Here is a 23,204-nt window from a genome sequence, read left to right on the forward strand (position 1 = left end):
GCTGCCATCTGTAGAGGATCCAGAGCAGCCGTAGAGAAGTATATGGAGCAGCAGCTTGTTTACCGACCGATAAACTTTGGAAACGCGTGTATGTGAAATACAAGAGCCGGCTGGTTGCTGCCGCAGTATTGGCCGTGGCCAGTACAACTGGATGTGTTTCTGGGCCCGAAAAGATTGTCTCGGTGATCTTGACGACCAACGAGCTTCGAATACACGGCAGCTCAGATGACGCAGGAGAAAGCGAAAGATGAATGCTCGCCTCGAAGTCGCAGTTCGAGCGAGGCGTCCAAGTCTAAGGAGAAAAAGGAGAGGCCATTTCTCACAAAGGTGAACGCGGCGCCGTTTGTTTTTTTCTCGCGAGTTGGCTGAAAGCGGTGTCGGTGCTTGTTTCCAGGTTGTAGTCCGGAGGCTGCCACCGACGATGACGGAAGAGCAGTTCCTCGAGCAGATATCCCCTGTTCCTGAAAGCGATTATATGTACTTCGTCAAAGGAGACTTGAGGTAAGCAGCAGCTGATTTGTTATGAGCGGGAAGGTGACGCACAGAGTACGTAACGGGGATCTTGAACAGCTCTCACCTTACGCGCAGCCTGGGCCCCCACGCGTTCTCAAGGGCTTACATCAATTTCGTCAATCAGGATGAGATATTCATCTTCAAGGAGAAGTTCGACGATTACATTTTCGTCGATGAGAAAGGTGAGTCCTGTCGTTCGATTATGCCCCAGTTTGTTTGCGTGAAAACGTGTGCCTTCCTCGTTTGCAAACACCCGGCATGTGCGTTATGAACCGTGTAATCGGCGAATTTATGCACGCTTGATGCCTACCATGAAACTACATAAGCAGTACATACCGTACATTTAACTTGGTCTTTTTTTAGAAGCTTCATGACGTGGCCAAAACAATGCTGTCGAGTCCTTGATCGGTCAATTTATTTCGCAAGAAAAAAAAAAAAACGCGTTCTTAATTTTGCTTTCATACATACAAATGCATCAGAGGCTACATTGCAGGTCATGTGTGTGATGGTTGAGCACTTCAGTGTGTGTACACGTGTGTATACACGTGTCAACTGATTCGCTTTATTGTGTTTCTTTTGACCAGGCAATGAATATCCGGCACTAGTCGAGTATGCACCCTTCCAGAAAATACCGAAGCGCAGGACTCGCAAGAAAGATCCAAAGTGTGGAACGATAGAACAAGACCCGGAGTACATCAAGTTTCTGGAAAGCCTAGAGCAACCAGAAGAAGTGACGCTACCTTCTATTGACACCTACATAGAGGAGATCGAAGCTAGAGATAAGGAAATCAAAGGTATTTGCATGTTGCGCGAATAGAGTCGACTATCACGTGCTGTGAGGACAAATACATCTTTGAGAAACCATTTGATGGTAAAGACTGTCACTTTGGATGCACCATAAAGATTTAAAAGCAGTCCAGCTAATGTTACAAGAGAGGAACACAGGTGAATAGCCTTTGTATGTGTGTCTTTCTGTCTTCTCACATTCTTCTTGTTCCCAACACTTTTAAAGGAGTCCTGACACAAAAGTTTTCGCCCCGCGTTTTTTGCTGCAATGTGTTGCTGGGGTCCTGTTAGTTATAACACGGCACATCGTTTGCTGCAGCGCGCGACAGATAATTAATTACAAGCTCCTCATTACCGACACAGCCTCAGTTTCGGTTTTACAGAGCTCCAAAAACGACAAGCCGCCGGGTGCAACTATCACCACCTAGCGAGTGAAACGCTCGGTCACGTGAGCACACAGAACAGTGACGCATTTCCGCGCAGTCTGTCGTCGCCGTGCTCATCGTCGTCTGATGCTGACGATTTTCTTGCGGTGGGGATGGAAGGAATTTTCGACGTGGCGAATCACTTCAGGTTTGACCCGCTGGCGAGGAGCAATTCGTTGGGAAGCGCGTCAAAACAGAAATGGCGGCTACGATGTCATCATAACTTGTACCGGCTGCAACGGTTACGTAGGGGAAGCAGGGGGGTCACCTCCGAGGGTGTCAATGGAGCAGGTGCGGCCTGTAATGCTGGATCGCGGTCGTGAACTTCAAAATTCATATAAAATACCTTCCAAATTTTATTCGCTGTCGATATTTTGCAGATGGTACACGCACGTACGTGGGAATCGATCCAGCAGGCTATCTCGGCCACAAAATTTTGTGTCAGTACCCCTTTAATGAAAATGTAAGCCAACTGGAGTTGCATGCTTGGAAAAAATCAGTGCGAACACGATGGATACACAAGACGAGAAGGACACAGTGCGAGCACTGTTCAACAGCTCAAATTTATTGAAACGAAAACTGAACGCACAAAGACCAACACCATGCATGCGCAGGAACTTTAGGTTACGTGAAAGAAATTGTTAAGCTTGTGTACCTCGCAATATAGTAAACAAGCAGAAGGTTCAGATGTGCAATCATCACCCTTATTTTTGATGAACGCTTCCGTGGGTTCGTGAGCCCTTTTATCTTTCTGCTTCAACATAATGACTGTGTTATTGAAGAAAGTGTTACACGCGCATGAACTGCAATGAGGCGAAAGATGTGACATCTGCGACTGGCGTCAGATGTGACGTCAGCTTGTGCTGCAATTGAGGAGGAGGCTAGAGGAACAGCAGTTGTAGGTTGCTCGGTGAAGCATCGCAATCCAGCCAGTTCCTGCACCATTGGGGTTGTTTATAAGATTCTCCTCTCCTGTGGAAAGGCGTACATGGGCCAGTCTGGTAAATGCATTAATGAAAGACTTTGCCAGTGCAAAAATACCTTAAAGGGAATGCTGACGTCACATCTTTCAGCTCATTGCAGATCATGTGGGTGTAATCATTTTTGTGACGTAATTGAAGGGTGCTGAACGCACTGCACTTATTGCAAGACAAAATTTGTAGAAGCTCCTTTGACATACGCATAGTGCATGCATTCTGTTAAAAAATTTTTACTATAATTTGGTTGTTTTTAGCCCGAATGCCTTGTTGAGGTGAATGAATCCAGCTCTGCTATATATATTGACACTTTCACTTAAAACTTTGTACCATATGCAGCATATATATGCATGTTGGACGCTGCCAGAAGTGCTTTTTGCTGCGTTAGATGAGATTTTTGCTGTTGCTAATTCCAAGACATAAGTTCATATGCTTGTTCCACCACTGATTCTGTGGTGGCACACCGCATGTGCATGCAGCCAAAAGGAGCTGTTGCCGGTGTGAAGATGTTTTCAGCAGGAACATGCTATTTACATGCGTTAATGGAAAAACATTTGTAGATGTATTTGGGGTTAAGTTATTCTCATGAAGTGCCCCTAAGGCCAAATTATTGAGTTCTTCATCTTGTGATGTGCTGCCAGGTATGACACGGACCGAAAAAACTCATCACCATCACCAAACGCATCACCCTGTGTTGCGTCTTGTTTTTCTAGTTTTTTTGTCATACCTGGCAGTGCATCACAAGATGAAGACATACCAACTAGCCCCTGTTGCAGCCTTATTAGCAAATTACTGAGGATATTTACATCTTGTACAAGGCCCCCTTCCCTTCTGGGTAATGTTTATGCAAGATGGAAGCCAGAGAGGAGTACTCAAAGGAAAATAACAGTCAGCAAAAGTCATTGGCTGGTACGTGTGTTTAGATGTCCTTTTAGGTGCCGTTGTTGTGATGCTTAGTTTGTAACTGACTGGGTGACCCCAAACATCTACAGCCTAGAAAAGAAAAATAGAAAGATGCTTTGTGGATTAAGTGTAATGTAAAACTGTAAATTGATTTAAAGTTTGTTTAATGCTTATAATCACTTGGAAGCCTCAGCACAGCGATGTGTTCACTGGAGTTAGAGGACGTGTGGTGCCTGTTAACTGCATGCAATATACAGTGGCAGTAAATGAATGTGAGTAGTGCATTGCATAAGTGATGTTTTTTGACATATTTCTTTCTCCATAGCAAACAATGGCTGCCTCAAGGTGGTAACTCCTCTAATTGAATATTTGCAGCAGAGGAAACTGGAAAAGCTGGTAGGTCGTCGTTTTGAGAACTTGACTCGATCGCATTTTCTGTACTATATTTGCTAAAAAGTCTAAGCCTTTCCATATGTATACTGTGTTTTGTGGAATACGAAAACAAGCAATGTGGCTGACACTAGTGGTGCCGGTATTGAAACCTTGTGAAGGTTTGTGCTTGCTGAAAGAAGAGAAAAAAATGATACATTCATATGCTGCTGATGATGTCTTTATGTGAGCAGCTAAGTGTCATGTGGCCCATCGTTATCATAGTACTGTATGCTCTAGGTAATATGGCTGGAATGGATGTCATGTGATGCTTTGAATAGTGTGTCTTCGGTAATCCTTTAATGGTAACACTATAGTATATGCACATACCAGCTAGGAGTTGTGGTGCACCACCTGCTCTTGCTGACAAAGTAAGCTACTACACAACATACAAAAATGGAATTTATTGCTTTTTTCTGTGCAACAACGACAACCAGCTGAAGTACATACAAGAAATAGTACCTCTACGAAGACATAGAGTGGGATTGAGGAAGTGCAACTAGCTATTCAATGTCAGATGCTGAAACCAAGCTCATTTGTGAGCGCAGTCCCATCACTGAGGAAGGAGACAAAACAAGAGGAGTCCTTAGTCCTTACACCACATTTTTGAAGCCAAAAGTGCAGCCATCTTGGCGGTCCATCTACGTTTGCATCTCCGTTCAGCTCTCTGGAGCAGACGTGTGCAAGCTTCGAACTTCCGCCCGCTGGCAACATGTACTGCTGATGCCAGTCACGAGGAAACCTAGGAAAATTCCGTAAAACGTTTAATGAAGCTTACACACCACTGTGTTTTTTCTATGGCCCATTGATGAAGACTCTCGCCATGATTGCATGAGAGCCTGCATGGGTTGCTGGCTGGCACTGAAAATTTTGACCCAAAACACAATTTTCAAGCTCACGCATAACACTGCAAACACAGCTTGTCTAGCAAATGGAACATTCTCTGAGAAAAACCCAGGGCAGGAATCATTTTCCGGAAGTCATCAGCAGCGAGAACTTTGCGGGCAAAGTTTCTATCGAAATGTGTGCATTCATACCACCAGTCCCACTGCTTGTTTGCAGAAAGCATGCGTCACTTCCCTCACGTGCACTCTAGTGGTTCAGGCTGGCTTGGGTCTCTCGTAATGTTTGCTACCTCCGTGGGTCCCATGAACGGAAACATACAGAAGCAATTGTGTTTGCCCACATGCGCTGCACTTCAAAGTCAAACTTGGAGCCTTCTGCGGGGCAATTACTAAGGACAAGTGAATCAACGTCTCGCAGCCAGTGAGGAAGAAACATGTTTACCCCGCTCCAGAGTTATCCAAGCCATCGGGTTTGCACTCGCGTCAGGGCAATTTCACCATCAACTTGCAACTGTGCAACTAAGCACAAACTCATAATGCATATGTGTCATGCAAGGAAGCTGGACATCAGAAGATGTGAGGACGAGGAGAATAAACGTGTGAAACAGCAAGGCAGTGTTCTTTTTTCACCCTGGGTAAACAGCTCTCTCTGTCTGGAAAGCTGTTGGCTAGTGACACACCGCATGCCCAGCCCACCAGCCTTCGCTGAACCTCCTGGCTGTCAGTGCTGCTAGCATGGAAAAAAAAAGAGAGAGGGGAGTTTTAAGGGCCAAAGTTATGATGTGATTATGAGGTGTGCCATTGTGAAGATAAATTTTGACTACCTGCAGTTCTTTAATGTATGAACCAGGGCATATTTAAATTTTGCCCCCTCAAGACACGGCTGCCGTGGTTTGAAAATCGAACCTGCACACTTATGCTTAGCAGCACACCACCATAGCCGCTAAGCCGGCATAGCGGGTGGGAGACACATGAGTGGTGCAGGGAAGACTTATTTGTCCAGGTGCTGCTCATAAACGACAGCGTAGACTCTGCCATTGTACAATAAGGAACGTAGAGCAGATTACTTTCAGCCTCTACATTGGGGTTTAGTATTTGCAGTATTAACTTGGAACATTCATCAGCAACATGACGTCACAGGAGCAAGCAAGCTATAATGCTTACAAATTTCACCTTAGAAATGGGAAAGCGATGTACGCATTCGCAGGCAATGGCATAGACAATGGTTGAAAACGTGCAGTGAGGTGGTCTGTATCTTACTTTTTTTTACAGACCACATAATCAAGACCAGACATTCATACCGCCCCTTTTGTGCACATGTTACTTGATTGCAATTATCGGCTGGACACCTGGTTTCAGAAACCACTTGACGGAAAAAAGCTCAAAACCAGAACGTTCTGGGGTGCATTGTGGAACTCTGCAATGCACTTTGTGAGGAGCAGCAACGTTTCTGTTATCCCAAGCAGTGGGATGGAAACTGGTGTTTTTATGGCAGTACTGAATTGAAGCTTTCTACAGGAGGAAAGGACAGCTGCATATTTTGTTGCAGCACACGAGATTGTAAGGAGCACAGTGGGCGACACGCACTTTCACCCTGCAGCTGCTTAGCTCTTGAGTGATTGAGTCCATGTTCCCGTTGCAGCATCACAGACCTTGAAAGAATGCGTTTGATTAAGGCACAGTTGTCGGCTATCGCGTGCCATAAAAGAAATAAAATCGTATAAGAAACCAATTCGGGGATCCTCAGCACCAGGGGAAAGAGTTTTGTATGAAAGAACAAATATAAAGAAAGGCCATGGTGGTAGAGAAGGTCGGGTGCTTTCAACCATGCCTGCATTTTTGGCTGTGTTTCATGACGGCGGCCCAGAAACTGCGCGAGGAGCGTCGGGAGGAGCGCAAGAGGCGGGAGGTGGAGAAGAAGCGCTTGCGCGATGAAGAAAAGAGGCGGCGGAAGGTGGACCGTGACCGTGCAACTAAAGAGCCAAGCATGCAAAGGGAGTCATCGTCAGCCCATTATGATGATGATATGCCCCAATTCGACGACGTTGAGCCAGCACCAGCTAAGCCGCAGGTCGTCAAGGTAAGCGAATTGATAGAGCTAGTTGATGTGGTAATGTCACGATTGATGTGCTGATCTCATCAATTGATGAGCCAGTTGATGTCAGGGCAAGTGTATGGGCTAAGTTCCTTGGTCTTACTTGCTCCTTGTTCACTGCCCCATTCAACTGATTCCATAAAAGAGTCGGCACAGGGAGGGTTATCTTTCTCAGTTTCGTACTTGTTCTAATTCTCTCTGATATTTCTCTTGTCCAGTAGGGATATAGTATTTTGTTTTACTAAATGGACGTTCCGGGCACACGGCAGTAATGTTGTCGTGCCACTTATTCAAAGCCATCTTCACTATGTTATTCATTAGACTGGAGCTTGCATTTTAAATTTCTGATGGTACTTAATTCCGTGCCTTTCTTTTGGTCGGCAGAAATATGCAGTGTTTGTATTGCTGCAATAAACTTGGCTGGGCACCAGCTTTATTTTAGGTGTTGGGCATTTTAAAGTGAAAAATTCACCGTTGAGGAGTTGTTTGCTGCTATATTACGGTTTGCTTCTAGTGTAGCTTCACTCATGTTCTAATTGAATCTGATAGCCAGCTTCTCACATCTGCAAGAAAGCTAAAAGTTTGAGTCCACTTATATTTTTTCTGGTCTCATTCTATCACATGCCGCATTCCACAGTGCTTCATTTCCCTTGCACTTCTTGCTTCATTCCTAGGTTGTTGAGAATTCTAATTTCAAAATTCTTGGCAAAAAGCTTTGTACTAACTGTAGTGGATGAGTTGCGCTTTGAGAAACAGCATACAGTGTTCAGTTTTTGTATTGGCTTTTTTTTACTGGAATGTTAAGCCACATTTATTTGAAAGCAATGAGTTCTGTTGGCAGCTTTAAAAAAAAATTATCCTAAAATTCTTGAATAATATACTTGAACTTTATGCTTAAGCACATGGCCTACACACATGGCAATTTTACCTGGGACATCTCGCACCTCTATAGTGTGAATAAAAATTGAATTGAATTGGAGCAGTAAAAATTGGCTCTCCTTTTTTCTCTCGATGCTTACCTTCAGCTCTGAGCACGATTTACTTCCTTATTACTTTAAGAGAGCCCATGCCAAAAGTCTTCCATAATGGTGACACTTGCTTTGTTTTTTGCAACATGGTTAGTTCTCACTTTTTCCTTTGATGGCTTGTGTTGTGCCTCCACCAGTGTTTTTGCCAGCTTTTGGAAGCCTCTTTTAATAAGGTGCGCTGTAGGTGATGCAACAAGTTGCTGTTGTTGATAGGGGGAGCACGTATTTTTTCTTAAAATGGAGGACTCCACAAAGTGCATCCAATACATATTTAATATGGCCTAGGTCAGCGGTGGCCAAGCTGCATGTGGCCCTTTATAGATTCATTTGCTCCTCATAGTTGCGTGCATAGTCAGGCTGCTAGGACTGCCCAACGTAGTGTAGTCCCCTGCCAGGTGTCTGTTTTCTGATATACACCATTCGTGACACCCAAGTCCCACTTTCTATCGAACGAGATGTGGAGGCACCTAACAAACTCTGGTATTGGCCATTTTAAGAAAACATAAGCCCTTGTTGCCTAGAAAACAAGATTTACTACAAGAAACTGAAGACATAGTCAGGGATCCTGAAATGTTAAATAAAGGTCTGTGTTCATGCGGCCGGGGTTCTTTCCTTATGTATGTGGATCACGACTATTTGACGACTTCTGGCTTGTGTGCTTAGCAAAGTGATCTTGTTTGCTGGAGATGGTCATATTTGTTTAGGAATGCTTTGGTAATGAGCAACGTTGTTAGTAGGTGAGGCTCATATCTTGGAACGCTGGTGTGGTGTCATCATTGTTCTTGGAAGAGCAACCTAAATGATTAAATTTTTAACCGCACTAGAGCTGCTGCTTCATTTCACTTGTTTAAACAAATGAAGCACAAAAATGGCACAATTTTGAGCCATAGAAGGGCTCAAAATTGTGTCCACCAGTTCAACACCTGCTTCCACCCGTGATGCTGTCCCAGAGCCACTGCCAGGCGGCAGCACTATATTATCGGCAGAGGGCTTTTTCGTGCATAGCACCGCATTTTCAGCGCAGCCCGAGAAATACTAGGGTCTATGTATCTATGAATTATGTATCTATGTATTTTCTATTAAAGGAACACACCACATAATACTTACATTGAAGGAGGAAGAAAGATTAAAAGGCACCATTTTCGCCTATGGTGTGCACTGTGCCGTGTAAACGCTTCAGATATTTCTTTTACTGAGAGGCCTTGCATGTGTGTCTCAGGTGCTATGAGCAGTCAAAAGGGGACGTTCTCAGAGCCCTTTATTTCGTCAGATTGCATAGCTTCTACCAGAAAATTCTCCGTCCATGCTGTATTATCACATCTGATAATTGCAGGCCACACTATAATTGAAACCAAAACACTTAATGAATATGTGTGTCACTGAGTCTTTTTGATATAGCGGCAAGTGTGCTATTAAATTTGGTGAGAAAGAAGACAAAAAAGGCACATGGACGAAAGTGTGACATGTAACTAATTGCATTAATTGGTCGATATGATATCACTCTTTGCTGCCCACTATTTCCATTGGGCCTTAGACTCCTTCTGTAATGTAGTTTTTGAGGATGTTGTAATCAAAGCAATGTTTAATCAACTTATCATTGCTCAACAGAAGCAAAGCTTAGGTCTTTGGCATTACTGGACAGTGAAATACAATCGAACCCCTCAATAACGATATCGCGTGAGAATTTCGTTGTCGCAAAAAAATATGCCCACCAATTACTTCGCACAATCAAAATTTATATAAAGAAGTCACTGATCTTGCTCCGTTTCACGTTGCTGAAGGAGCTTGATGGCTCGAGCCTCACAGCTTAATAAGCTTTGCATAGCTTCGACATCGTCGTCGTGGGCGCTGAGGAAAGTGCGAATGATGTCAAAAGCATGAAGCACTTCGTGCAAACTTACTTGCCTTTCTTGCGTTATGTTGCTTTACGCACTCTTGTCGTCACTCTCATATTCTTTGCACACACTTTCGGTGATACATAGCGTCGTTACTGAACTCTTCGTGCACGATCAGGTCGGCGTCAGCACACAAAAAGTCACGCAGTTCTACAGCGTCTGGTATCGCTCCATCAATGCGGTGAAGCACGTCCCTTGCAGAAGAAACACCTGCTTCCATCTCAGACAAGGCTGCCGAGGCGTACAGACAAGTCGCGAAATCGACGTCGAATGAGCGGTGCTGCAATTTTTGAACTTCTGGGTTCCCAGCTAGCTCATGGGTTGAAAAAAATGTTGCGGATCACTACCTGAAACTTGCAATATTGTGGGAGTGCTTTTAAAATCTGTTGGCTGGGAGAGGGGGCAAATGCATTGAACTCTATGGACGTTTGCTGGGGACACCAGATTTCTTCGTTGCCACAAGAATTTCGTTCTTGAGGGCTCTCATTATTGAGGGTTTCAACTGTAGTAGCGCTTCTGAAGCATGGGTGATGAGTGTTTGAGTGAGATAAAGCTGGGATGTGGCATGGTGTATGTATTCATAAGGCATAAGTATGTGCGTTTAGAATGACTGTTTCCTGAATGAGCTGTGTGTTGTTAGGCAGCCCTAGTGTCATTTTCATGTTGTCTCCTGTGTGTCATTGCTTGCTTAAGCTATGTTGGGGAATTTCTCCCTTGGTACACTTGCAGCTGTTGGTTTCGACTTGGAGTGCCACACGTTAGCGAGATGGCAAATGTTACCAGCAGCGGAGATGCTTACTTTTGACTGATGCGCGATTGCAGTCTTCTGCCAAATCATCACAGGGACAGCAGGGCCCAGCCAGTTCCAAGTTGCGTCCCTGTCTTCCGCGTCCACCAGTTGACAGCAAAGACACCCGCGATCACACGACTACGGTCGGTCGGGGCCGGTCACGGCGGGAAGTGAGGCGATAGCATTGTCGAAAGAGGGATTTTGATTCCCATTTTGTTGGAGAAATAGAAAAGGATGAGTGTTTTTTACATGCTTTGGGGCAGCTTGGGAAGCAAGAGAAATTACAGCGTATAGTACTTGCGCGGTCTTCAGTGACATGAAGAGCTCATCATTTCCTTTTCTTGCATCCACATTATAATACATCCGCAAGACAATTTAATGAAGACAGAAGCAAATGCAGGTATTGAGTTGAAATTTAGATTGCTTGAGTTTGTATCATAGTTTGGTTGATATTAAAGGAAACAAGTAGAGTTGGCCCAGTCATGTAAGGTTGGTTGCTAAGTGCAAAGTTGCAAGCTTAATCCTTGTCCACAGCAACTGCCATGGTCAGAAAGAACTTGCATTCTGTGGCCTAGGCACAACACCAACTGGCCAAAATTAGCCTGGAGATGTGCACCACGACATCTCTCACAGCTGATGTGTTTCCTTGAGATATTAAACTGAATAACTTAATTTCAAAGAAGAAATGTCTGTCAGAGGAAGTGCAGTTTAGGTCGCATTGAAAAAGTGAAATTTCAATCCCGATTGCGGGATGGTGTCCATTTTGCCACCAACCGTCTGTACATACACACAACAGCTCTAGGATATGAAGTTATGATGAGCAATGAACCTTGCGTGTTATTTGCCTTTACCACAGCCACATTGTGTTGCCTCAACGAAGCACATTGCTGGATGTATTAACCACTGAGTTGCCACTACTGCTGTGGTGTACCTACACGATAAAACATGTTAATTTAAAACAAACAGATGTGCATAATACGTTCGTTTCTATTGTCTCCAGTTCATGTGACATTGGCATATTATTCTGGCTCGTAAGCTTAGATGCTGCATCACCTTTAGGGACTACATTTGTAGTAACATGATCTTGCACTCTCAAGTAATTCCGCGCACGTTATATTCTACTTCAAAAATTTTTGTTTATGTTAGGAGTATAGCACTTGCAAAGACATTATGTGCATAATTTTAAGTATTCAACGTCTGACTTATAGGGTGGTAATGCACTCTGGAGGCGGTAGAGACACGCACAGGTAGGCAGGCATTAGACAGCATTTCGTGATTTTTTTTTTTTTGTGTGTGTGACTGAGGCACCTCGGAAACAGCTTATACTTACACACAGGACGGATATGACCTTTTGAGTATATATTTATTTATCACATCTTAGAAGCTGTTCTCTGAACATTACCTGCATTTTTGCATCTGTTGTGATTATTTTCGAATATTCTTTGTTCAAATGCATTGCATATTGGTGACGGGCTAGCCGTTCTTGCAGAAACTTTCACAGAACTTTCTGCCAAGCTGCCCCATTTTCCTTTTCTTTTTCTCTTCTGAGAAAGGTTTGGACTGTCCGACTGCAAACTTAAAAGTGTATGATTTCCATATAAAAACCACAATATTTTATTCAATTTAAAGAAATGAACTTGCAAAATCATATTTTGAATGAAGGCATAAGTTCTACCGCCTAGGGAAAGACAAGTTTTCATCGATAGCTTTGTTGCAGCATGAGATCAAAACCTTTCGGAAACTGCCGAGTATGGTAATTGGAGCTTGCATGTTTGCATGTCACTTCTTTGGCTCCAATATTAACGTCTGCATGTGTCTGTTGTTAGCATGAGACTTTGCATGCCATCGCTTTGCTCGCTTGTGCCTGAACACATTTGCTTTTGCACGACTAGTAAGCTCAAAATGAGGCCTTGCTTTGTGTGTGCGTTGTTCTCGTGGTATGTGTGCCCAGTGTAAGTTATAGAAACTTTAGTATTACTCTGAAAACAATGAAGTTTGTTCCTTGTGCACAGTGCAAGATACCCTTACCTTTATAAAATACCCATGAGTGGTTAGAAATAATTTGCAGTTTCTGAAGAGAAACCTGGAAGCAAAAAAAACAGTATTCAATTTGACGCCTTACAGTTAAAGCAAGGTTCATTGCATTTGTAGATGTCTGCCCTTTTTTGTGCTGCACGGTTTTGTTACATTCATAATGAGGTTCCAGGGCTGAACTTAATTGGATATTTCTAATAAAGGAACTTGTAAAAAATAAAGCAGCACAACCAAACTCCTGAAGGTACTTGGAAATGAAATTTAGCCAAAGTAAGCAAGTAAACAAATTCTCGGTTGGGTCTATGCTAAAGAACACAAGTACACATGACCCATCTTATGGGCCAGTAAAGATGTCGATGCCCCATCATGTGCTTGCAGTGCTGATATGCAACATGTGGCCATTAAATTATGTCCCATAATTACTTCATATTTTCTGTATATTAAGGTTGCACTGTGCTCTATTTGGTTAAAGGAGGTGCTGCTAATATCACAAGGGCAGCATGATGTAGCTTTTTTTGTTTGTCACACGGAACCCTTCATTTCAGTTTTGCACATGGAAAGTAAAAAAAAAAAAATGACACCGAATGCATAATTATAAGGTAGCAGAAATCGAGAACGACGTGCACTATTACCGACAGTGAATACTTTCGAAGAGTGGTGTATGCTGTAACGCCATCCAGCATGAATGTGTGGCATGCACAAAAGTGTTTTCAGTCATAACGGCAGCATGACATCTACCTCTTTTCATCTGCTGCAAGCCGTTGGACCAGAAACCTGCGGACAGGTCGGTGAGTCCTCGAACATCGCGGGGAGCCCGCAATGCAAAAAACGAACGCGTTCCGTCGGTCCTCAAAGTGCTTGGTGTGGTTGGCCGAGCTTCTCGAGAAAATCGGACTCTGAACAAACGTCCTGAGCTGCCTGTGGTGAGTTTGGGATAGGCAGCTGAAGAAAAGTACCGCCGAATTAGTCAAAGTTTTTGTGCTGCGTGTTGCGGTATACCTTTGACTTGTAACCATACTAGCAGTTTTTAAGGGGCTTGTTTTGGGCAGATTACAGTATATATATATGGCTTTAAGGTTTTCAGCTATACTTTGGTGAATGTGAAAGCAACGGCACAAATGTTCAAAGTATAATTTCTCTGTTGTGTTATTTCGAGTGCATAGAAAAGGGATCTCATGACACAGAAGGGTTGTGATTTGAAGGTGCTGTAATAGTTGATGAAAGGAAAGTGCTCATGACAAAACCAAGCACTGTCATCACGTCAGCTATGTATCGCTGCCTTATATTTAAGGTGATTATGGGCCCCCTTGAATTTCACAGTGCATTACAAGAAAATTTGCATGAAATGTATGTATATAGTTCTACAGTTCAAAAATTCCTCGTTCTCATCATTCTCTCTGTCCTCCGTTCTAGGCGTAACATAGTACACACATATGCGCACCTGCCAACTCTACAACACAGCAGTGCTTCTACATTTATTCATACCCTTGCTTGCTTCTTGTTCCATATGCTGATAATGTTGCTAGTGCTTGCCTTTTAAAATTGTGTTGCTTATGGTGTGTAAGCATCAGAGAGAGACAAGGTCAACTGGTCTTGCTGCTGAATACCTTTTAGGTCTTGTGTAGTGAAATAACCACTGTGTTTCATTTAGAGTGGGGCTAGTACAGTTCGGTACGTGTAGTCGCCTGTGTGAGCATTGCATGGAGGAAGGCGTATGCTCATAGAGTTAGCCACGTTTCTTGCCGGCACTGTCTTAATTGATGGCCAAACACATCTGTCAGTGTAACGTGTCATGCAGAAAACGTGCTGTTGTTTCTACACTGTGTCTCGGTGCTACTGAACCTTGCTGCTGAAGCTTTGGACCCGAATTAGTACACAGAAACAGTAATGGGTCCTGTACTGAATACTTCTGTGAGCAACCATGACTTTATTGTAAATACTATGGCTTCTTGACAACGTGGCCTGAGCGGTGATAATTGCCCAAATGTACGTCCTGGTAACGTACCGTGCAATAAGCAAGGCGGTTTCTTTGACACTTGTCTAGGTGCTGAGAAACCCTGTTCGAGAGCACGAGCCGCCATCGGCAACAACTGCAAAGGACTCGGGAACCGGAGTAGTACCGAAATCGAGCGCAGGCACGGGTGGCAGCCATTCCAAGGCCCCACCAGTGCGCAGTTCCATGGGCGGTGGCAGCAATGCACGCAAGGACTGGGAACGTCCCAAGGTGCCTAGACCGAGCAAGGACTACCAGGGTCCCAAAGAGTACAGCAAGCACAAGAGCGAACAACCTGCTTCCTCCCACAGGTTGGCCTGCTCCAAGTTGTTTTGTTCAAAATATGATGCCACAGTTATTTCCCATCTGTATGCTGGAAAAAAATTATGTTGGAGCAGATATTTGGTTTGAAAGATTGTGATAGAACACCTCCTGATCGATAATGATAAGTTTGTGCAACTGTCGATAGTGTTTGAGTTGCCTAGCACAAATGTAGGAAATGTTGCATTGCAACAGTCAAGTCATTGCAAGTGTCACTTAACTTAATTCAAGCTAAACAAAGGTTCCAAAGCTGTTCTGCTTGTCATATTGAGACTTAAGAGATTTTACCTTGAAGGGAGCCTACTGTATGTTAGCCTTTGCTTGGAGAGCAATGATTTGCCGTTCTTGTATAGCAGGTGATCTTTCAAATTTCAGGCGAATGATTACTGCTACACGTAAAAAGTAAGTATTTGATGAATGGGCCCTCTCAGTTGTGCTGTAGCACTTAGGCTAAAGTGCAGTCTAGGAATTTAGACCCGTGCTTTATTCCCAGGAATCAGTATGCATTAATGTTGGAAAACTTTCATCAGAATGTGCTGATCATAGTGGGACGCAAATTAACTGGATAGGACTCGCTGCTTGCATGAACTACTTTAAGCAAGAACATGACAGTACAAAACATCAACGAAGTTTCCTCAACAAATATGCTGCAAGCAGTGAGATATTATTCGAACTTATTTCTTTACTGTAAAAAAAAATGGTGCAGAATCATGTCAGCTGAGTGCTGTGCTGGCACTTTTTTTTTTGCCTACCTATGCCCTTTTGTTACATTGACAGACCTGTTAAGTGGTAAACATACAAGTGCCAAGAATCCCAGCCTCCTTCTAAAAGATGGCATCAAGTTATCTGTTATACTGAGTGCATACTCACTGTAACAGTTTATACTGTCTTACAGCATACTGTTTTTATATGGTTAATGAATGTGTAAGAATCAGTGTGTCTTGCTTTATTTTTATAACTATATATCTTTTTTTTACTGTGCACCAATACATAACGCGGGCAGCTGTGTTGCACGTTAAAGCAAGAACACTTCTGTAAACCTTGTGTGATTTCAATACATTATGCAGATAATAAACGATGGCAATGATGGCATAGAAACTCCCCTGAGATGATTTTGAAAGCAGATTAAGCAAGCGCTAAATGCACAGACATTTAGCACCCTTGATTTACTGATGGTGTGGTGCCTCCAATGCAGCAGGCGTGGATCGACAGGTTCCGACGGGAGAGGCCAGGAAGCGGGCGCCCCGAAAGCATCAGCAACGACTCCGGCCACAGACGATGAACGAACCATTGCTGAAGGCTCTCGGGGTGCCGCACCTTCCACGAGCACTCCTGCCGAGGGCAAGAACGCCAGTTCAGAGAAGGATCGCGAGCGACCATCGGCACACGAGGAGTCCTCGCAGTCCCGCACTAAAGACCCTCGAGCAGAGAGGAGGATACGCAACAAGGTAGGTTTTCTTGTTTGGTAGTCCAGCTGTGGGAACAGCCTGGGCACCAGCAGTGCCCCCAAAGACTGCTTTGTGGTCTTCAAGTCAGTACCTTCGATGAGTGTCAGCAGGGGGGTTGAAAAAGGGGCACTTGATCCATTTTTTTCGTTGATTCATTGTTGGTAGAACTTTTGTGGTGTAAAAGAACACTAGAAATATGCAAACAGGTTGGGTGTTGCATTGAAGAGACAGTCAAGCCTCAGTTTAACAGAACGATATTCTTGTAATGTTGACTGGGCATTGCATTTATCAGTTTTGCGATATTATTTCTCATTGAGTTATTATGGAAGTGTTTTTATGAATTGGCACGTGCACATTGGCAGATGTCATAACTAGGCTTGTGCGAATAGTAAATTTTAGGTCCGAAGCGAATTCGAAGCGAATAGTGGTTTGGTCGAAGCGAATCTCAAAGCGAATTCGAATAGCTTATATCACATATTATAAAGAAAAATGAGCATATTTGTCATGACCCAACTAACCAGCACAATATTTTTAAAGTTGAAACAAGGCATATGCATATGTCATTCTTTTTGGTTCAAAGGGAAGTGGAAGCAAACTTGAGTAATAGCAGGATTTGACTTTCGGTACAATGCAAGTGATAACCTGTAAAATATGTTACGTTTTAAAATTTACTATCCTTAGAGCATATAAGTCGGTTAACAAGCTTTTAAACTTAAAAAATGATGAATCGATGTGAGGGTAATATACAGTAAAGCCTCATTAATTCGAACTCTGTTATTTCGAAATCCCGCATAATTAGAAAGATTTCCTTGGCCCCGTATTTTGAAATGTAAATTTGAGTGGATAACTTGAAGCGGCGGTCAGTACCAGCCCGGTTATTTCGAAAACTTTGGGTGCCATGGTGCCAATTCCCCGATCCTGATTTAGCCGCAAATCCGCAGAAACAATGGCCCTTATGAGCCACAAGGCAATGCAATATAGCGATACTAATGAGTGACAAGTGAAGCATCCCAGCCTCGCTGCTGCCAGTGCACGAAAAAAACTATAAACTAGGGGTGTGCGAATATTCTAAATCTCGAATATTTTTCGAATAGTGTTTGCTATTCGATTCGATTCGCACTGGAATTTTACTATTCGAATTATTCGAACTTCCCAAAAACAAATACAGTCAATGTCCGATTGAAAGTGACCCCTTCAGATTTTCAATATGCTTCACCTAATTACACTCTCGTATTGCGGCAAAGCTGCCTTTCATGCTCCGTTACCGGTCGAACTTTGTCAAGAGACAGTCAACGTGCGATTGGAAGTGGTCCCTAGATTTTCAATATGCTTCACCTCATCACACCCCGGTATTGCGGCAAAGTTGCCTTTCAAGCTCCGTTACGGTCGAACTATGCCAAGACACAGTCAACGTCCGATTGGAAATGGTTCCTAGATTTTCAATATGCTTCACCTCATCACACCCCGGTATTGCGACAAAGCTGCCTTTCAAGCTCTGCTACAGTCGCAAATGTACTAACTCAAGAAAACGCTGGTTCCAACATGGAGATGAAAGATGTGGCAGAGGTGGGGGCTCAATTAATGCTGTTTTGGACCTGAAATTTGGGCAGGAAGTCCGAAAAATCGGAAGCCGAAGCTTTTTAGCATCCAAAATTTCAGATGTTCTTATATATCAACGTCTACGAGGCAGATTTGGAACTCCGGACTTGAAGGGAGCACACCCTTGTCCGCCACATCAGTTGGGCTTCCACAGAAGTTCAAAAAGGAGGAGAGGCTGAGGAAATGGCATCTTTGCCTATCACGTGTAAAGTGTTGTCAGCAACACTTTGGTTGCACCAAATCATGTACATAAATAGAATTCGGCCTCTACATTGCCTCATTCTTGATAGGACAACTATGAAACACTCCCCCGCCAGTGCTTCATCAACCTAGGGAAAAGAAACACTTTCATGTTGCTATCTCATAAGAATATGCTTAGGAATCCTCTCTAACATTTTTTCTGCAACTTTGCTTCGAAGTATTCGAAAAATATTCTAGAAATATTCGAGAAATATTCGAAAAATATTCGATTCGATTCGCACTCACACTTCAATATTCGAATTCGCTTCGCACCCAAAATTTTGCTATTCGCACAGCTCTACTATAAACAAAAGGCGGTCTCGTGGTCAGCTGAAATGTGCGCCTGCGGAAAAGACGTGCTTCACTGCAACACAGCGGTGACACGCGGTTTCTATCTAGATGAGCCAAGTAAATGCTTTTTCTTGTCTTTTTGCCCCCATTGTAAGTCTACTCCAGTCAGTGTTTTCAAGTAACATATTTGGATTCACTTGGCTTGTTAGCATGTCTCTTTTTGGGGGCACTTCTGATAAGCCGAACTCCTAAGACGAACAGATGACCGCGGTCCCTTCAAGTTCGTCTTAACAGGAGTCTACTGTAGTTGTAATTTTTGCATATGCAGAATCGCTTGTTATATCCTGCCTGTTGTGATTCCTCTCTTTCAATATACGGATGAACATAGGTCCGCAAACTCACTCATGAGTCGACTCACTCAGACTCAGATCGAATCGTGAGTCTGAGTCTTATTGAGTCCGGTTGAGTAATTCACTCAAACCTCATTATAACAAAGTTGCATCTGCCACGAGAATAACTTCGTTATATCCGAAAATTCGTTATAAACGTTTATTTGTAACACTGTAGCTATGACAAGACTATTCTTCATTTACTTCGTTATAACCGATAATTCGTTATATCTGTGTTCGTTATAACGAGGTTTGAGTGTATTTTGGCGAGTTTGAGTCCGAGGGAGTCCGGTTGAGAAAAATTTTTGTGATTCTGAGTCCGAGCGAACCCCTAAGCACAAAATATATTTCTTGAGTGAGTCTGAGTGAGCTCCAAATTGTTTTGCCGACATATGGTGCTAATTACTCAACTTCAGCATCACTATCAGCCTTATGACAGCCCACGTTGATACTCACTTCTGCTCACAGATACTTCAACGCACTCGCGTTCATACGCCAGCTCAATATTTATTGATCAGAGTCATGCCCTGACCCCCCCCCCCCCCTCCCCGCAAAATTTTTCATTGGAAGTTTTTGATAAAAATATCTCGTGTGAGTCATATCTTTCAATAAAAATGTCCTTACTGGATTGCAATCACTGGTAACTCGTATGTGAAGGTACGAGATCAAAATGCACATCGTAGAGCACCGATTATGTGAGATATTGGCGTTTAAGTGCATTGGCATACTGATAGAAAAAGCTAATAATACGCTAATGGACTCGTGAGTCGACCAACACAGACTCACTCAGACGCAGATTGAGCCGTGAGTCTGAGTGAGTCCGAGTGAGTAACGTTTCGGTGAGCTTGAGTCCGAGTTAGTACGGTTGAGAAAAATTTTAGTGAGTCTGAGTCCGAGTGAGTCCGGTTGAGGAAAATTTTGTTGAGTCCGAGTCCGAGTGAGCCCTGAGGGTGAAATATATTCCATGAGTGAGTTTGAGTGAGCTCCACATTTTTTGCCGACCTATGCTGATGAATGAACTCACCAGAATTGTTGAACACATTGCTATATTGTAGGTTTCATGACAATCAGTACACGCAGCTTCTTTTGGCATTTAGGATAAGCTCCGTGTGTTCTACTGCTGTCATAGCTGTTGTAGAAATTAATTGAAGTCACCACTACTTTGTCATGCAATGTACTGCATGAGTTGCAACCCTCTGGTCTTACCAAATCTTTCAAGTCATGCCAATTCTGTTCTCATGGCTTCCATAATTCAGTGTTCTTCACTGACCTTGTTGACATCTGAGGTTTCAGCAAAATATTATTTTAAGCAAGTACACTCACAACTGGTAGGCCAGCAAGACTCAGGTTGTTGGCAACACTGCAGATGTGGTTTTGGTTTTATATTCATATGTAAAGTGCCGACAATTTTCGACCCATTTCCCTCGATTTCACATTATATTTGCTATACTATTAACACGGATGCCACTTGATCATTTTTTAACAGGATCGGCCATCTATTGAGATATACCGGCCTGGGATGCGAAGGCTATCGCAAAAGGCCACATCAGCTCAAGAGGAATCTCCATCTGCCGGCACAAAACCATCAAAAAGCGCCAACAGTAGTAGCAAGCCACCAACTTGAGCTTTAGGCAGTCTATTTCTACATAAACAGGAATCCACATTTGTTCACATGTGACTTCTTGCCATTCCTTGTAAATAAATCCAATTGTGGCGATGTGCAGTGTACAAGTGTGAAAGTGTGACCATATTGTGGGACATGTACTTAGTTGATTAGACATTGACATTGCAAGAAACAGCTAATTGGAAATCAACGATATGATAGTGGGCTTGAATTTAATTCCTTTGTTATATTTCTTTTTGCCTGATTCGTAATTAACATGAGCAGCATTTTTGCTAAGGTGTTAGCATGAATATTGTTCATCTGACAATCAACTGTCATGGAAATTGGAGAGTGCTTACAGTCTTATTACACCAGCAGTAGTCAAACAATATTTGTTGGAAGTATTCGTTCTCAGGCTGTTGTGGGGTCACAAGTTTAACATGTGTAGACAGACGCTGCGGATGGAGGGAAAATGAGTAAGCGTGGAATCATCATCATCATTATCATCATCAGCCCCACTACACCCACTGCAGGGCAAAGGCCTCTCCCATGTTTCGCCAGTTAACCCAGACGTGTGCTCATGCGGCCACATTATCTCTGCAAACTTCATGATCTCATCTGCCCACGCAACATGCTACCTCCCCCTGGCGCACTTGCCTTCTCTGGGAATCCAGTCTGTTGCCAGATCACGACATGTGTGCCAAGTGCTTTGGCTGCTTCTCGTGCACTTTTCAGGAGCTGCAAATTGCTGATAGTGATGTGACTATGTGATCAGATGCAGCCATAGCCATGCGCTTAAAAGACTAGCGTAGCGCTATTCATAATCTGGTACAGTGGTGTGTGCTGGCAGGGAATCACCTGCACAAGCTTTGGTGCCCCCTGCAAGCATGCATCATGGCAAAAAATGATTAGTAGCGTTGTGCTTTAGCACTGCAGTCTGTTGCGTAAAGGGACAAGATGTGAGTGTGGGCTGGAGGTGCTGTTTTTGCACAAATTGGGCTGCTGGGCATACATCCGCTGGCTAGATGTGTGTCGTTGGATAGCTGTTTAAAAAGTTTCACAGTCTCAAGTAAGATGTTCGGTTTCTTATAGGGTTCACCCTTTAATATGATTCTCGTTCAGCTCTGGGTGAAAATCATGGTGGTTTGAACTACGAGCCAGCTAACTGGTTCCTGCTTGTTCAAATGGGCTATAACAAAAGCATTTGAAGGTCTCCTGTTTCTGGAAAAAAATTCGACCCTCTTCAATAAACAGAATGCGTATTTCGCATGAGCATACTTTCATTGCTACCGTCATTGTTTATCTAGTTGTTCTCTTTTTTTTTATTTTATTTTTTTACTTTGCGCATCATCTGCAGCTCCACTAGTCTATTTTTATTTAAGTCTTCCGTCATCCGCCGGCACAGCTGCACCGCTGACATCACTCATGGCACTGTGCCAACATTATCGCCGAGCTTCATACGCCAACATCACTAATCTTGAGAGTGGGGGCATATTCATTCACAAGTATAAACATTGTTTATGAGAATGAACAAGTTCGCTAAGGCATGAAGTAGATATACTGCAAAGTGTTTTCTGTTGCATTAGAATCTTTTTTTACGTCGCAGCTTGTACGGGCCGATGAAACTGCGAAATCACTTTTACCCGCCCGTACACATTCGCAGTCAACATGCGTTTAATGATTACATTGAGCATTATCTCACGTACGCACACAAGAATACATGAACAGATCTTGCTTGATTACTGTGTCAGGCGTCTTGGTGCTGGCGTAATCAACAGCGCAGACTGATACAGAAGAGCGAACATGTCGCATTACTTCTGGTGTCTACAAACCTTAGATAACATGACCTCCAACACTAGGCGCACTGGAAGACGGCACATGAAGCTGCCAGTCATAGCATTTGTTCGCGCTAAGAATTGGGGAGTCGCATGTCCACCTATCCTCTGCCCTCTCTACCGCGCGCACTCACTCAACACTCCGTAGACTTCTTGGCTGACCTCCTGTTACGGCGCACGCAGCTCAACTTGCCCTTCCCCGCACGAAGAAAGTCTGCGTGCGTCAAATCGCCATCCTTGTTGGTTCACCCTCGCATGCTTTCCTTGCTTCCACAGCGTATAGAGTGAATCTTATTGGACTTACACGAATCATCACGAGAAACTTTCGCTCGGAATTTCTATTGCGAAAGAAAAAAAAGGGGAGGAGGCAGCTAAGTACTAGTAGTACAGTGCACTACAAGAACTGTACTAGTGGTGCGAATGCTGAGGAAGCAGCGAAGCCGGTAGCCTTCCCCTCCTCCATTCACTTTTCCTCACCCTCACTTTATACAGTTTTGCCACACTCTACCCTCTTCCCTCCTCCTTTCCCACCTCCTTGCTATACTATACTATACATGGCTACGCTTTCTATCTCTTTCTTTGTCTCTATATTTTTCCTCTTTCTTTGGTTCTCTCTGTTTCTCTTACTTTCTCTCTTTCTGTTGTTCCCTCGCCCTGAGCAACGCAGTCATACAGTTCCCATAAATTCATGTTCAGCTAGCGTGCCTGGATAGCCGAGTGGTTTCGACGCTCACCTTCGGACCGTGGGTATGCAGGTTCGAATCC

General features: G+C 43.5%; 1 protein-coding gene across 4 annotated transcripts; it reads left to right on the plus strand.

The window, feature by feature from the left end:
- Positions 1–6: 6 nt before the first annotated feature.
- On the plus strand, positions 7–20,899 carry LOC119387808 (regulator of nonsense transcripts 3A). 4 transcript variants are annotated; one of them, XM_037655323.2, is made up of 9 exons: positions 7–327; positions 395–501; positions 589–695; positions 1,098–1,307; positions 3,930–4,000; positions 6,746–6,958; positions 14,765–15,024; positions 16,230–16,482; positions 20,488–20,898. In XM_037655323.2, exons 1-9 carry the CDS (start codon positions 226–228, stop codon positions 20,623–20,625), a joined length of 1,461 nt encoding a protein of 486 aa, XP_037511251.1. In that variant the 5' UTR covers positions 7–225; the 3' UTR covers positions 20,626–20,898. The 4 variants fall into 4 exon arrangements, with proteins under 4 accessions (XP_037511251.1, XP_037511249.1, XP_037511250.1 ...); XM_037655321.2 differs by having other exon boundaries at positions 3,930–3,999; positions 6,736–6,958; XM_037655322.2 differs by having other exon boundaries at positions 3,930–3,999; positions 6,736–6,958; positions 16,233–16,482.
- Positions 20,900–23,204: the final 2,305 nt, after the last annotated feature.

Source organism: Rhipicephalus sanguineus, chromosome 3 (assembly GCF_013339695.2).
Source record: "Rhipicephalus sanguineus isolate Rsan-2018 chromosome 3, BIME_Rsan_1.4, whole genome shotgun sequence".
NCBI lineage: Eukaryota > Metazoa > Arthropoda > Arachnida > Ixodida > Ixodidae > Rhipicephalus > Rhipicephalus sanguineus.

Coding starts and splice junctions, on each gene's coding strand:
- LOC119387808 (XM_037655321.2), top strand. CDS start 226: ATGACGCAGGAGAAAGCGAAAGATGAATGCTCGCCTCGAAGTCGCAGT. Junction 328..394: donor AGAGGCCATTTCTCACAAAG/GTGAACGCGGCG, acceptor GCTTGTTTCCAG/GTTGTAGTCCGGAGGCTGCC. Junction 15,025..16,229: donor CAACCTGCTTCCTCCCACAG/GTTGGCCTGCTC, acceptor CCTCCAATGCAG/CAGGCGTGGATCGACAGGTT.